General features: G+C 32.6%; 2 protein-coding genes across 3 annotated transcripts; one reads left to right on the top strand and one right to left on the bottom strand.

The window, feature by feature from the left end:
- Positions 1–383: 383 nt before the first annotated feature.
- On the top strand, positions 384–6524 carry LOC106073307 (MICOS complex subunit Mic10-like). Of its 2 annotated transcripts, XM_056008004.1 has the most exons (5): positions 384–576; positions 3092–3139; positions 4560–4669; positions 5545–5772; positions 6229–6524. In XM_056008004.1, exons 1-4 carry the CDS (start codon positions 501–503, stop codon positions 5746–5748), a joined length of 438 nt encoding a protein of 145 aa, XP_055863979.1. In that variant the 5' UTR covers positions 384–500; the 3' UTR covers positions 5749–5772; positions 6229–6524. The 2 variants fall into 2 exon arrangements, with proteins under 2 accessions (XP_055863979.1, XP_055863980.1); XM_056008005.1 differs by lacking the exon at positions 5545–5772 and having other exon boundaries at positions 416–576.
- Positions 6525–6572: 48 nt separating this feature from the next.
- LOC106073308 (DNA-directed RNA polymerase II subunit RPB4-like) lies at positions 6573–13709 on the bottom strand. Its single transcript, XM_013233841.2, has 5 exons — positions 13574–13709; positions 12165–12222; positions 11754–11876; positions 8168–8263; positions 6573–7491 (listed from the first exon to the last, which is right to left on the bottom strand). The coding sequence occupies exons 1-5, from the start codon at positions 13650–13652 to the stop codon at positions 7413–7415; spliced, it is 435 nt and encodes a 144-aa protein (XP_013089295.1). The 5' UTR covers positions 13653–13709; the 3' UTR covers positions 6573–7412.
- Positions 13710–13725: the final 16 nt, after the last annotated feature.

The following is a 13725-nucleotide window of genomic DNA, read 5'->3' as shown; positions in this document are numbered from 1 at the left end:
TTTTAAAATCTCAAAACCCCCTGATAGGGGTTTTTAAAATCTCAAAACCCCATGGTAGGGGGATTTAAACTCAAAACCCGCTGGTAGAGGGTTTTTAACTCAAAACTGCATCGGCTGTGCTGTGGTAAGTGATGATTTAGTATTAAAATCTCACCTAAAATAAACAAAATGAAAGCAAAAATCAGTCACTTAATTCCGTCCCCCCCCCTGTGGGGGGGGGGATTTCATTTCGGGGGGGGTTTGAACCCCAAGAACCCCCCCCTGGCTACGCCCATGTATGTAATCATACTCTATGTTTTAGTATGTGCGACTACCATGGCAAAGATAGAGCAAGCTGATCCATAGTTGTTGGCCCCCTTCCGTCGTAGATTGACTAGATCTATATAGACTAGTTCATCATGTAAAGCGCTTTGTGTTTAGAGCCAATTTAGAATGTACGGATTTCTATAATTCAGCGTTGGCAGCAAAATCTCTAACTGCAACATTGCATACAAACGAAAATGGCGAGTAAAAGGTCAGAGGATGTTTATGGACAAAAGGTCGATCGTTGTATGTATAATGCTCTAATTAAACTTGGTGAGTTTACTGTTAGTTGAAGAATGATAGATCTAGACTCTTAATATGTAATCTACATCCTAGATCTAATCATCTCTACTTTTCTATATCTAGACATCTAACTAATCATAATGATCTAGAATATTCTAGAAGTAGAAGTACTAATGACTAATGATGATAGTCTAATCTCACTGTAATCTTTCACGATTCATGACTATGACATGATGAGTTAGTTAGTGAGTCTTAGACTAACTTAGAGTCTATGTTAACTTACTTATGTATGACTAGTCTAGATCTAGAATGACTAGATTAGTCTTTTAACTTTTAGTCTAATTCTAATGTACGGCAGCGCCAGTAGCCTAGGGCCTAGAGGGAATCAAGTAAAGAAGAATCAGACTAGGGTAGCATTTCTCAAAGTAAGACTGACAGAGTGGTCAGTGACTGTGTGGTGATCTATTTTAATTTTTCTATGACTGAAGTCTGACAGTGACAGTGAATCATAATTTATTTATTTAGTCTCTAGAGTCTAATTACACTAATTTAGATCTAGATCTAGTGACTTAGTCTTAGTGTGTGTTAGACTAGACTTAGTAATATTTCTAAGACTATTAGTAATACTATTGATTAGTAGTTATAAAGTAATATTTCTAAGACTATTAGTATTGATTAGTATAAAAAAAGTATAGAGTTTAGATCTAGACTCTAGACAGTAGTACTAGTAGTAGGCTAGATTTGACTATGTTTGGGCCCCCTTAACTCAAGAAAACATTAAGAAACTGAAACAGACACAAAATAGACTCTAATTCTAATAGAGTTCAGTGAGATTCATAACAAACAAATATTCACATTTGACTAAAGTAACACCTTTAGTAAAATCACTAAATTTAGAAAGCCTTCAGGATAGAAGACTTAAAAGTAAAGTAGCAATTATACATAAAACACTGAACCATAATCTTCAAATACAAAAACAATTTAATAAAATACTCAGAGACACAAAGATAATGGCACATTCCTCGTTCCATATGCTAGGACAAATTTGTACAAATGCTCCTTCTTCCTGCTATTAGAGCATGGAATGGGTTGGCTGAGCTAGCCAGGAAAACCAGTGACTTAGAAGAATTCAGGTCACTGGTTACGCATAGGACGTAATCATCTTCTTTTTTGAAGTAATGTCTGTATTATATAAGTTAAGATTTAGATCTAGTAGTCGTATAACTCATAGATATGTCACAGTATATAGATTTAGAGTCTAGAGACTTTTTCCTGAGTATTCTAGATCTGAGATCTGATGAATCAATCTAGGCTAGACCTATAGATCTATATTTCACAAGTGCGTTCACATTGACTCAGAGATAGTTGAAAACTGAAACTTGAAAGTGTTAGAATCTAGAGATTAGAATTAGATTAGAACTAGATTAGATATATCTAGATGTAGTATGGATTAGATGTAATATATACAATAGATAGCCTGAGATTGTTTTAGTAAAAATGGCTACTTAATACATCAACACATTAGCAATGTAATACATCTAAAGCAGAATGTTTGGCGTATGTATGTATGTATGTCCCCGTTTAGAAATAAAAACCGCTTGACCAATCTTGATAACACTTGGCAGAAATGTTCCTTGGGTACCAACTTAGACCGTAGTGTATGTATTGTAGTCTAATTTTAAGAACTAAACTTTGAACTTATAGTTTTTTACATTAATTAATTATTTATAACTGCGAATTTAGATATCCTGATGCACATTCTTTCATTAGACATTACCAAATGGTTACACATTAACACATCCCTCTACTGAGTCTATTCCTAGGTCTAAAACTCTTATTAAACTCTAAGATGATAAAACTTCTTTTCGCAAAGATAGTTTTATGCTTTAACACATGAACATACTAAATATAGTCCATTCATTTCATATTTTAATCAAATTAACATTCAAATTTGTTTTTCTAAAGCATTTTTAATACATTCGTTCACTGTTCGCTAAAGCTGCGTAGCCGTGTTGAGATAGGCCTATATTCATTCATGAAAAAAGGTCACGCATGCGCAGAGCAAAGCCTTTCATGCAGTACAGAATGAACTCTATAAAAGCCAATTTTTAACTCTAGATTAGTCTAGATCTAGATCTATGTCTACCTCAAGATCTACTTTATACTTTAACACATGAACATACAAAATTAAGTCTATTCATTTCAAATTTTAATCAAATATATGTAGGCCTACAAGCAAATGTTTTAATTAGAAAAAAATGGATTTAAGCTGATTAGCTATTTTGATTTGATAGCTTCATTCATACTATTTTTACATTTACACATTCGCTTTACTTATTACATTATTATTTCGTTTAAATGTTTTAAAAACACTCTCAGTGACTATATCGACAATAATACGCAAATAAAGACCCTCAGGTCGCAGGTAAAATATGTCTAGTATAATATAAATATTACTTTGTACAGAAAGTATTTTTGTTTGTTTTTGTTTTGGTCACAATTTCACATCAAAGCTGATGTTTTTTTTTTGTTTTGAACATTGCAGTTAGCGGTGTTGGTATCGGCATTGTTGTCTCTGCATTTCTTTTCAAACGTAAGTATCTAAGTTTGAGTTGTATCAACATTTTAGTTTATCCCCAGAAAACAGCTTTAGCCTAGTCTTCCACTGCACAATATAAAAAAAATAAATGGTGGTACAGTCATACTAAAAGCCTGATCAACTAAATCATGCATTTCTATATTTTTTACTGATGCAATAACATATCACCAACCTTCTTTTTTAATTGTAATTAAAAAAAAAAAACAGCACATATTCTCTGAAACAATTAAAATATTTATTTTTAGAATGTCGACTACCTACTAAAAAATATTCTCAGAGATCCTGCTTGGAGCCAGTCTCATCTCCTGTAGACAGCCTGTGGTGCACAACCAAAGAGTTTGCATTTCTCTTATATAGGGTTATTTATACCCTTCCTCCCCCCCCCCCCTCCCCCCGCCAAAAATAAAAAGGAAGGCTATAAGTTTAAAAAATTGTTTTAGTTTACATTTTACATTCTGATTTAAAGCAGACTATCTTAGATCAATCTGTGTTTGTTTTGACATGATTAGAAAAATAATATAGCTCCTCCTTGGTGGTTTAAGATGAACTGTGAACTCCAAGATGGCTATGAAGTCCAATTTTTGCTTTGAAAAGCTGATTGCACTCAAGGCATGGTTAGGTTGGGTTTGTTGCAATCTTTCCATCTTTCGCTCTTAACTTTTTGACTTCTACTAGTTCTTGCCCTTGTAGCATAAAGAAACAAAGATTCACAGCTACATGTGGTAAGGAGCAATCAAGGGCTAGCATTTCCCAATTATGAGTGTCAAATTTCACATTCCTTGATGGAGCTCTTGAAAGCATTTTTTTTTTTATCTCTTGTATTGCCGCCCCCCCCCCCCCCCCCCACTTTGAGAATGCTTTGCAATGCACAGCTCCCAGTAAAGAAGTTGCTTGGTGGGGTGATTGTTAAGCATCATAGTTCGGACCTTTTTGTTGTGGTATGCATACTGTTCAGAAGGTATGTGGTTAAACCAATTCACCTGGTGATTTTTTTCTGAGCAAAGGTGGAAGGAGTTCAGCCTTTTGATTTGGGATGCGAAGGAACATTAGGTCCAGGACTCTTTTGCTGAATTATGTTAAAATGAGGGAAGGCATACATCACTGTAGACATTCACTTTTGTAGATGTGCTTGTTCATGAAGTCTGCCAAAAACGGCACTGGCTTGTGAAACAAAGACGTTGACTGTATCATCTATTTTAACAAAACTGTTGCATCCCCTATTTAATAGTCAAAAAATTGCTTTACGAAAAAAATGTCATTGCAAGTTATTTTTTTAAATTAAAAATGTTATCACAGTGAGAATCAAATGTTCTCAACTAGTCTTGTTTATTTGTTAGCATTTTAAAAAATAGTTTTAGTTCTGGTATAAAAATAATTTATTTTAAAATTAAGTAATTTTTTTTTTAAATTGCAGGCAAGCCTTGGCCAGTCATTCTTGGAGCTGGCTTAGGAACTGGAATGGGAATCTCTGACTGTAACCATGAGTTCAAAGGTCATGTCCCAGTGAAGCCAGTGCCAGTAGAAGTAATGTCTAAACAAATTTCTATTATTTTTAAAAAATGTATACTTCAGAGATGAAGCTTAAAAAAATATATAAAAATTATATATATAAGAATGCTATTCAAGGATGAAATGGTGGGGTTGTCTAAATTAGAAAAAAAATCTTAGTAGAGTTAAGAACTCAAACTACAGCCACCGGGCTGCCTGTGACCTTTGACACATTGCTATTAGGCCTCTCAAAACTTCAGCCCACTCATATTAAAATAGCAGAGAGGCTCATTTTGATTGGACTAGATTTATTGCATGGATGCAGTACATAGCCTGTGTGTCAGAAACCAAATAGTCCCCAGGCTGAACAAATTGGGCATAACTGATTTATAAGTTAAGGTGATTGGTAAATGTGCTAGCCACATAGTTTTCATTAGCCGCAGTTAATTTAAACAATAATTAGGGTAAAATTCTTCTTAACAACTAAAGATTCTCCATTACCAGTAAAATCTTTGCTAATCTGACTAGCAGACAAAGCTATAATTTTTAAGAAGAATTAGTCAAAGTGTTAGTGTTGGTTCCACCATAACTTGCCTGAAACCTTTCAATTTGTGTCGGAGCTTTATTAAGACCATCTTTGAGATTTTATATTCTTAAAGACTACAATGTTGAAGCAAACATTGAACTATTTTGACAGATCCAAAGAAGAAAATAAAAAGGAATACAACTATGTATAACCTACGCTGTTTCACTAATTTAAATCTGCAGCTCGAATCAAGGCTGTATATGTATGACATTTAACTGGATGTTCACATTTATTTAATAAGCCGTTGATTTTATAAAGATAGTGGGTTTTCTTTTATAAAAATTTGGGCTCGACATATATGTTTCGTTCTTGAATATTACTTTAGCCTAAAGTGATCTTCCATAAGAAAATACCTTTGGTGACTACCTTGGAAAACAAAGCTTCCCCTGTCAAAGAACTGCTAACCAAGAAGCCCAAATTTATTCACCGACCCAAAACTGATGTTGAGAAACATAGTGGGAAAAAATTTATGTACAGGGAAATAGATGACGATGATGATGATGATGATGAAGAGGAGGATGATGATTGAACTGCTATTGTGCATGACAATTAGGTTTTAAAAGTCAACCTTTTGTTATACTTTCTGAAGTGTTGAATTTTTTGTCTTTTTCTAATTTCAATTTTTGTCTGAAGGTTACATTTTTCATTAAATGAATTGTATTCGTTGTTAACATTGATTTGTGAGTTAATTTTTTTTGCCGTTTCCTTAAAATGTAATTACCATAACTTAAAAGATGATTTTGTTTACTTTGCATGGCATCAGTTTGAAAATTTTAGATGATTATTTTCCTTTTTTTATGATCATCGACAAAAAGACATGTTTTATTGTTACTCGGCATAGCTGTTATTTATAGTATATAAAAACATTTAGAATTTCTTCTACTTAAGTATAGATAAATAATTATAATTATTTTACTACCATTAAAGCTTTTAAAATGACTGTGCCATTTCAAACTGCTTTTCACTAGCAAATTAATATTACAAGATCATTTTTTTGTTTACTTCACAGGTAACATCTGAGACATCATGATTGACAACTGAGTGAATTTATTAACATTGATTGTGTCATGCTGTACTATTTTGAACTGTCTTCAATGTGTATTGATTGAGAACATTGCAAGATGTAATGTCTGTCTGTTGTCTTGGAATAAGACAAAAGTTTAGTAGAATTTCTTTTATTTATTGCTTTGATAGAATGAGTTGTGTACGGTATTTGGCATTGTGCTTATTTTTTTCGTATTTTTCAATGCAATATGTTGACTCAAGAAAACTATAAAAAAAAAATTAAAAAGTATACAAAATGTACTTTGTTATTTATTAATTCTGTTGTTACTTTCATAATATTCTTCACAAAAAAAAACATTAAATAACATCTTAATAACAGGAAACATATTCATGAGATGATTAGTTTTTATATGCCGGTAATTCAATCAGAATTTATTCAAAGTCACGCCATACTATATAAAACACATGTTTAAAAAACATCAACAAAGAACGAGAACTTTGTCGATAATTAACTCCAGATAATAAAAAAAAATTTATAAAAAGGCTTAATTTTAGTTTTCATTAATCAGTAACTAAATACATTTTAGAACCAAAACTTCCTTGCCAACAGAGTAGGATGATTGCTGCAAAGCAGTTCCTTGACAAGAGTACACATTCATACAACAAGTTCTATTGTTAATATAGTTCATTACACTGTAAACATTTTTACATTTTTAAATAAAACAATAATAACAAACTGTTTATTAATCAATCTACTTTTCACAATCCCCCACTTAATACTCAAAAATACCTTGATATGGTTTTAGGCTTAATAATGACTCAACCAAAGAATGAATAAAAAAAAAGTAAATCAATAAATAAAATCATTTGGGTAATTAAATGAAATAACTAAAGATACGCTAGATAACATTCACACACTACTTACAAACGCATTGGCAAGTAAATCTTGCAAACAGTTGAAAAGAAATTTAGACCTAAATTATAACTACAGAAAAGGAAAGGGACATAACTATTCTGACACTATTGAAAGAGCAATGCTGTTTTTTTTTTTACATTATAAATTGACAGTAGTTCTCATCAATGTTTAAGACTTCAGAACATATTCCAAAAAACATAATGGACAATGAGGACATTTGACAGTTTACACATTCAACCCTGCCTCCCAGTATGTACACAGACTTGAACACTTCAATACTGAAAACTTCTTTTTGTTTTGATGTCATCTAAGATCTGTTGCAGTTCCTCATCTTCAAATCTACCTTCCAAGCTTTAAAAAAAAAAAGATATTGATTAAACTGTTGATATTCTTTGTAAAAAAATGTACATACTGGTATATACTAGAACCAAAAAGCCAAATCATGATAAAAAAATAAGTTTCAAAGGTAGCTGGTTTGTACATCGTCTCAACTTTTGCATCACACGATAATTATTCCAGCACTCAACAAGTGATTTACCATCTTGCTAAACCAAGGTTGGAGGCGCGGTCGCTGAGCGGTAAAGCGCTTGGCTTCCGAACCGGGGTTCGAATCCTGGTGAAGACCGGGATTTTTAATTTCGGGATCTTGGGCGCCTCTTTGAGTTCACCCAGCTCTAATGGGTACCTGACATTAGTTAGGGAAAAGTAAAGGTGGTTGGTCGTTATGCTGGCCACATGACACCCGTGTTAACCGTAGGCCACAGAAACAGATGACCTTTACATCATCTGCCCTAAAGATCACAAGGTCTGAAAGGGGAACTTTTTTTTTTACTTTGAAACCAAGGTTTACCTTCAATTTAGACCATTACCCGAAAAGGTACCATACTAATGGCAAATCATCATATTTCATCACAATGCCAGCAATACCCATATTACAGACTACACAAGTTTTTAAAATTACATTCCAACAAAATAAAATAAACAGAAATTAGCAGAAGACAAATCATCAGCAACACATTGTTCTTACCTTGGTATTAAGCACTTGGCTTCCTCTGCTGTTTCTGGACAAAGATTGGCCAAGGCAGCCAATTCATACTTATGCAACTTCTTTTGCATTAAAGAACTGAAAAACAAAAATTGCACTGAATAAGATATGGAACAAAAAAACAACAACAACAAACAAAAATATTTCGGCATTAATGGTCCACTGCATCAGTGGATTAAAGATTTTCTGATAGGGAGAGAACAAACTGTAATAATAAATGGCTCTAAATCAACACAGATAACAGTAAACTCAGGTGTACCTCAAGGAACAGTCTTGGGTCCACTACTATTTTTAATTTACATAAATGATTTACCAAATTGCATTACTTCAGGAACAAAAGTCAGATTATTTGCAGACGATTGCATAATATATAGAACAATAAAAACAACACAAGACACAGATATTTTACAAAGAGAATTAGATGAATTACAGAAATGGGAATCAAATTGGAGCATGTCTTTCCACCCAGAAAAATGTCAGTTGTTAAGAGTAACAAAAAAACTAAAACAAATTAATTCCACTTATCTTATTCATGGCAAACCAGTAACACAGACTAAAAACGCAAAATACCTAGGTGTTATAATAAATGAAAAACTGTCATGGAATCCACATATTGATGAAACTATTAAAAAATCAAACAAAGCATTAGGATTTATTAAAAGAAATTTCTATAAATCAAATAAGAACATAAAACTAAAATGTTATTTAACCTTGGTTAGGCCAATAATAGAATATGCATCCTCCCGTTTGGGACCCCTCAACTCAAGAAAACACTAAGAAACTGGAACAGACACAAAATAGAGCAGTGAGATTCATAACAAACGAATATTCACATTTGACTAGAGTAACACCTTTAGTAAAATCACTAAATTTAGAAAGCCTTCAGGACAGAAGACTCAAAAGTAAAGTAGCAATTATACATAAAACACTGAACCATAATACAAAAACAGAATTTAATAAAATACTCTGAAAGACACAAAGATAAAGGCACATTCCTCATCCCATATGCAAGGACAAATTTGTACAAATACTCCTTCTTCCCTAGTGCTATTAGAGCATGGAATGGGTTGCCTGAGCTAGCCAGGAAAACCAGTGACTTGGCAGAGTTTAAGTCATTGGTTAATATGCATGACTAAATGCATGACGCGTAGGACGTAATCATCTTCTTTTTTGAAGTAACGTCTGTATTATATAAGATAAGAAGATAAACAGGCAGCCTGGAAATAATAATAAATAATAATCTTTATTGTCTGTAAGGAAATTTGTCTTACAATTTGTGCATTACACCAAATGTCAGTAGTAAACAATTCTGATGCAGTACCAGACCTGAACTCTATAGTATATGAACAAAAACTCTTTACACGTAGGTTGAGAGCAACTTGTAAAACTTGATGTCTTACTAGTTAATTGTTGCAGGCTTCATTGTATGTTTTGTTTCATTAAAATCATTTTTGTTTTTAATTTTTCTTCTTTGATATTAATACTGATTTAATTTTCAGTGTTTTTTTTTCTTGCATACTCTTCTGTGCAAGGAGATTAAAGAAAGGGAAATTGCAATTGATACACTGAACTAATTAAAAAATAGCAGAGGAGAAAACATTCAACTTGTTATGGGTATTGGAATAAAAATAGCCTCAAAATAGAGATGAAAGAATACCCCTTTGCAAAGTACCAAATGCTGGCTTTAAAAAGATATATTGTCCTAGGCATAAATAACTGTAACATCAAACAGCATTATCAAACTCTTAACAGGTGAAAACTGCATTGAATCTGGAACATGTGCAGGGGTTTTGAAAACAGCCCTAATGATTTTACCAGAAATGTAACAGTTTATGTATATCTTAAGTGAAACATTACTAGCACTATTAAAAATATGGTTTTAATTTTTTTTTCTCCAAATTATAATAATCTTAAAATTAAATTTTGCCTTTTGGAAGACTCTCAGTGGGTATTACCACACTCGACTCAAATGTTTCTTTGTAACCAGTAAAGAGCCGAATAAAATAAATAGATGTTCATGAACATTTTATGTAGCGATGAGCTGGACTGTAATAGGACAACTTGATTGTGCAAGCTCAATGGAAAGACCACTTGCCATATTGAAGCATCACAAGAAATAAATAGAATCAGAAATTATAGTAGACCACCATCAGTTTCATAAAGAAAAAATTTGGTGTAAGCTTTTATTTCAGTTTGTAAGCTAAAGACTAATGGGTAGAGTGAAAATCAATGAACACCCAAGCCAATGCTTTAAAAGTAGTAGTAATTTCATATATCATACAGATGATCATCGTGTTTAATCATTATGAAGTCTGTAGACACAACAAAATATGTTAAAGGTCTTTTATAGAATTAAAACCTAAAATCAAGAAATCCATTAGTCAAAGTGCTTTCAAAATTGTGAATGGCAATGTCTTTGATTCCGAAGATTAAGGATTAGTGCAGGACTAAACATAACCTTACAAACCCAGTTGTGACCTGCATATTTTATCCCATCTATTGCAGAAAAAGTTGCTGTCCACCAGGGGTCTATTTAATATTTCTTTTTGTCTTTTGCACCTGTCTTCTTTGGGCATCAAATGTATCCTGCCACCTTCATAAGAGCTATCCAGCTGAGTCATAAGAGCTATCCAGCTGACTCTAAGAGGCAATATGCTGCTATCTACTTTCCTCTATGTCAGTGAGGGAAAAATGGCACCCAAATTGATCTTTACAACGCTTCCAGGGGCACATTCACTACCCCTACTCCTTTTAAGCGTGCCTAAAAAGATTGCCATTGTCATGTGGGATAAGTGTCATACCCAGCACAGCTGTCAAATGGTAAATAGTGTTTTTATACTGTCCACACCAGCCTCTAGCAGAACAAGGTTATATGTCAGGTAGTCTTGCCAGCATATGCCCATAAAGGAGCATGTGCACCTTTGATTGAAGCAATATAATAAATACTTGCATTGTCAGTAGCTAATTTAAAAGTATGACAGAAATTTCTTTAACAATGGCAATTTCTAGATAAAAAAAACAACAACACAAGTTAACCCTCTTTGACTAATACTTTGTAGAACTAGTGTTATCAATACATTTAAACCTAAATGCCCAACATGTATGAACAACTCAGAATTGGTATGTCACATTTTTAAAGGCATTGAGATATCAACTGTGTACTATATCAGGTCAAATGTATAATGATTGTGATTTGAGAAATTCTTGAAAAGCAGTTTTTATTTCCTATACATTTTTAAATGTATTTTTAAGCAAATTTTAAAAATATTTTCTTGGATGAGTGAAACAATGATTATTTAAAATCTATGTTAAACCATTTCACTCCTACTTTTTATGCACTTCTTGCTAATTTTACCTCAAGAAAATTTCAAAATATGCTTAGCTTCAGAGTATATAAGAATTAGCAGAATGAATTTCACTGTCTGCTTAAATAAGGTGATGGCCCTCCAAGCTAGTAAAGGGTTAAGGATAGTCAAAAGCTGATGGAAAAAAAAAATTAAAAAATCTTAAAACTCAATAATTATTTTGCATGCGTCAGACCTTCTAAGTTTAACGCTGTAGTATTTACCTTCTAACTGCGGCAATGGTTTCTCTGTTTTTAAATTTACTGAACCGTTCACAGTAGTTTAATGTCTTCATGAACACTTCTGACTGCTCCTGTTCCTCTTCAGCACTTTCATTTTGCTGCTTCCTGTCAAAGAGATGAAACATTTTTTTTTTTAAATAAATAAAACAAAAAGAAAAATTAAAGTGTTGATTTGAAACTAGAAGTAAGAAGAATATTTAAATAAAATAACTTTCTTTTTAAGCAAGTAAAAAATCTATTCATATGTAGGACTACAATTCTTATTTCTAGTTATTGAGACTAATACCCTTTACAAATGTAAAAAATTTAGTCAGTGTATGGATAACACATTCGCCCTTATAATGCATCTTCAAGTCCATCAAGGTATTAACTAACCATCCTATTCACCCTTACCTGTGATCTAGAAGCATTTGTACTTCAGATATGAGTAATGTTTCAGCATTTTCAAACTCTGGATATAAAGGAAAAAAAAATTAAAACTTAAAAAAACACAAAACAACAAAGCTGATATTAAGTGGAATTGTATCAATTAGTTTTTATTATGTGTATGATTGACCTAGACATATAAATCTGTGCAATAGAAATATTTTTACCAATTGTTTTTGATAAGCTTTTAGTTTTATCAATATGCTATGATCCTATCACTTGCCCGAACCAGTTGAGAAAGAGTGAGGGAAGAAGAGGGTATTTTAGTGAGATCATCGTTTTTTAAATGCATAAAAAAAAATGTTCACTCAGGACTCAAGATTCATCAAGAATCAAAGGGGGCTAATTCAACTGATACCACCACATCTGTCAATAATGAGTTCTTTCTCTTGTTCAAGATACCAATAAAATAATTAACTACCAATAGCTGATTTAACTAATTGGTTTTAAATTTATTTAAATTGATTCTTGTGTTGTCAGGTAAAAGAAATAATTGTGCAAAATTTCAGCTTAATCCGACATTGGGTTTGGGGGAAATAGCATTTAAACTTTTTACCATGACAGCTTTGTAAAAAAAGGTCTGCCAATTTAATAAAAACATCTACTGCCCTATTGATATTCATAATTCAACATAATTCAACCTGGGCATGAACAGAAAACCTTTATGTGTAGGTTAAGATTAAAAATACTATTTGTAATATGATAAATATCTGATGTCTTTCCTTTGCAACCTCTCCTGAAGAATTTAGAATTGGGGTTAGGCTAGGGCAGTCTACAGTTTTTGCTTGAATAAACATTAGTCATCATTAGACTATTTATACAGATGAGATACAGTACATACGGTATGAGTAACTTAGTAAGTTGGTAACAAAACTAGGGAGACCATGACACATGTTCCATTTTTGTACTTTTAGTCAAAATTCAACATTGCCTCTGGTTCAAATTTAAGTAGATTCTAGATCAACCAAGTTTTGAAGTTACCAAAGCCAAGAAGGTGCAAGCCAAACATGAAACAACTTTAATGTCTTTAACTAAACAAGTCAGTAACTGAGTCTAACTCTCGTAACTTAACTAGTCACTAGAATGGAGATCTAACTCACTTACTCAGTTACACTCAGTAGTAAGTTACTAGACTCTAAGTACTAATAGTCTAAGTACTAAGTAAGTTAAGTAACACTTAGGTGACTTAGTAGTAATTGTAAGTTGACTAACTTACTCACTAAGTCTAAGTCGGACTAAGTTGAAGTTGGACAAAAAACTAGATCTAACTCTAAGCCTTAAACTTTAAAAGGAGGATCATAGATTTAGACTAGTCTAGATATGCCTGATATTTTGGTTTAAAATTAAATAATTGCATTGTGTTGGACGAATTTTACCTTTTGGAAACTGTAACTCAGACGCATCTTCTTCTTGTGTTTCACTTGAAGTAGATTGTTGCGGTGCCTGCGCGGCCATCTTTAAACTAAGTTTTGTAAAAAATTGGAATAGTTCATTTCTTTCTATCACTGAACTAGATAAACTAATTGTC

The sequence above is a fragment of the Biomphalaria glabrata genome, chromosome 13 (assembly GCF_947242115.1).
Source record: "Biomphalaria glabrata chromosome 13, xgBioGlab47.1, whole genome shotgun sequence".
In the NCBI taxonomy this organism is placed as follows: Eukaryota; Metazoa; Mollusca; class Gastropoda; family Planorbidae; genus Biomphalaria; species Biomphalaria glabrata.
Note: the sequence above shows the minus strand (reverse complement) of the source record. Positions and strands in the feature narration are given on the sequence as shown.

Coding starts and splice junctions, on each gene's coding strand:
- LOC106073307 (XM_056008004.1), top strand. CDS start 501: ATGGCGAGTAAAAGGTCAGAGGATGTTTATGGACAAAAGGTCGATCGT. Junction 577..3,091: donor TAATGCTCTAATTAAACTTG/GTGAGTTTACTG, acceptor TGAACATTGCAG/TTAGCGGTGTTGGTATCGGC. Junction 4,670..5,544: donor TGAAGCCAGTGCCAGTAGAA/GTAATGTCTAAA, acceptor ATATTACTTTAG/CCTAAAGTGATCTTCCATAA.
- LOC106073308 (XM_013233841.2), bottom strand. CDS start 13,652: ATGGCCGCGCAGGCACCGCAACAATCTACTTCAAGTGAAACACAAGAA. Junction 12,223..13,573: donor TGAGTTACAGTTTCCAAAAG/GTAAAATTCGTC, acceptor CTTTATATCCAG/AGTTTGAAAATGCTGAAACA. Junction 7,492..8,167: donor GCCAAGTGCTTAATACCAAG/GTAAGAACAATG, acceptor TTTTTTTTAAAG/CTTGGAAGGTAGATTTGAAG.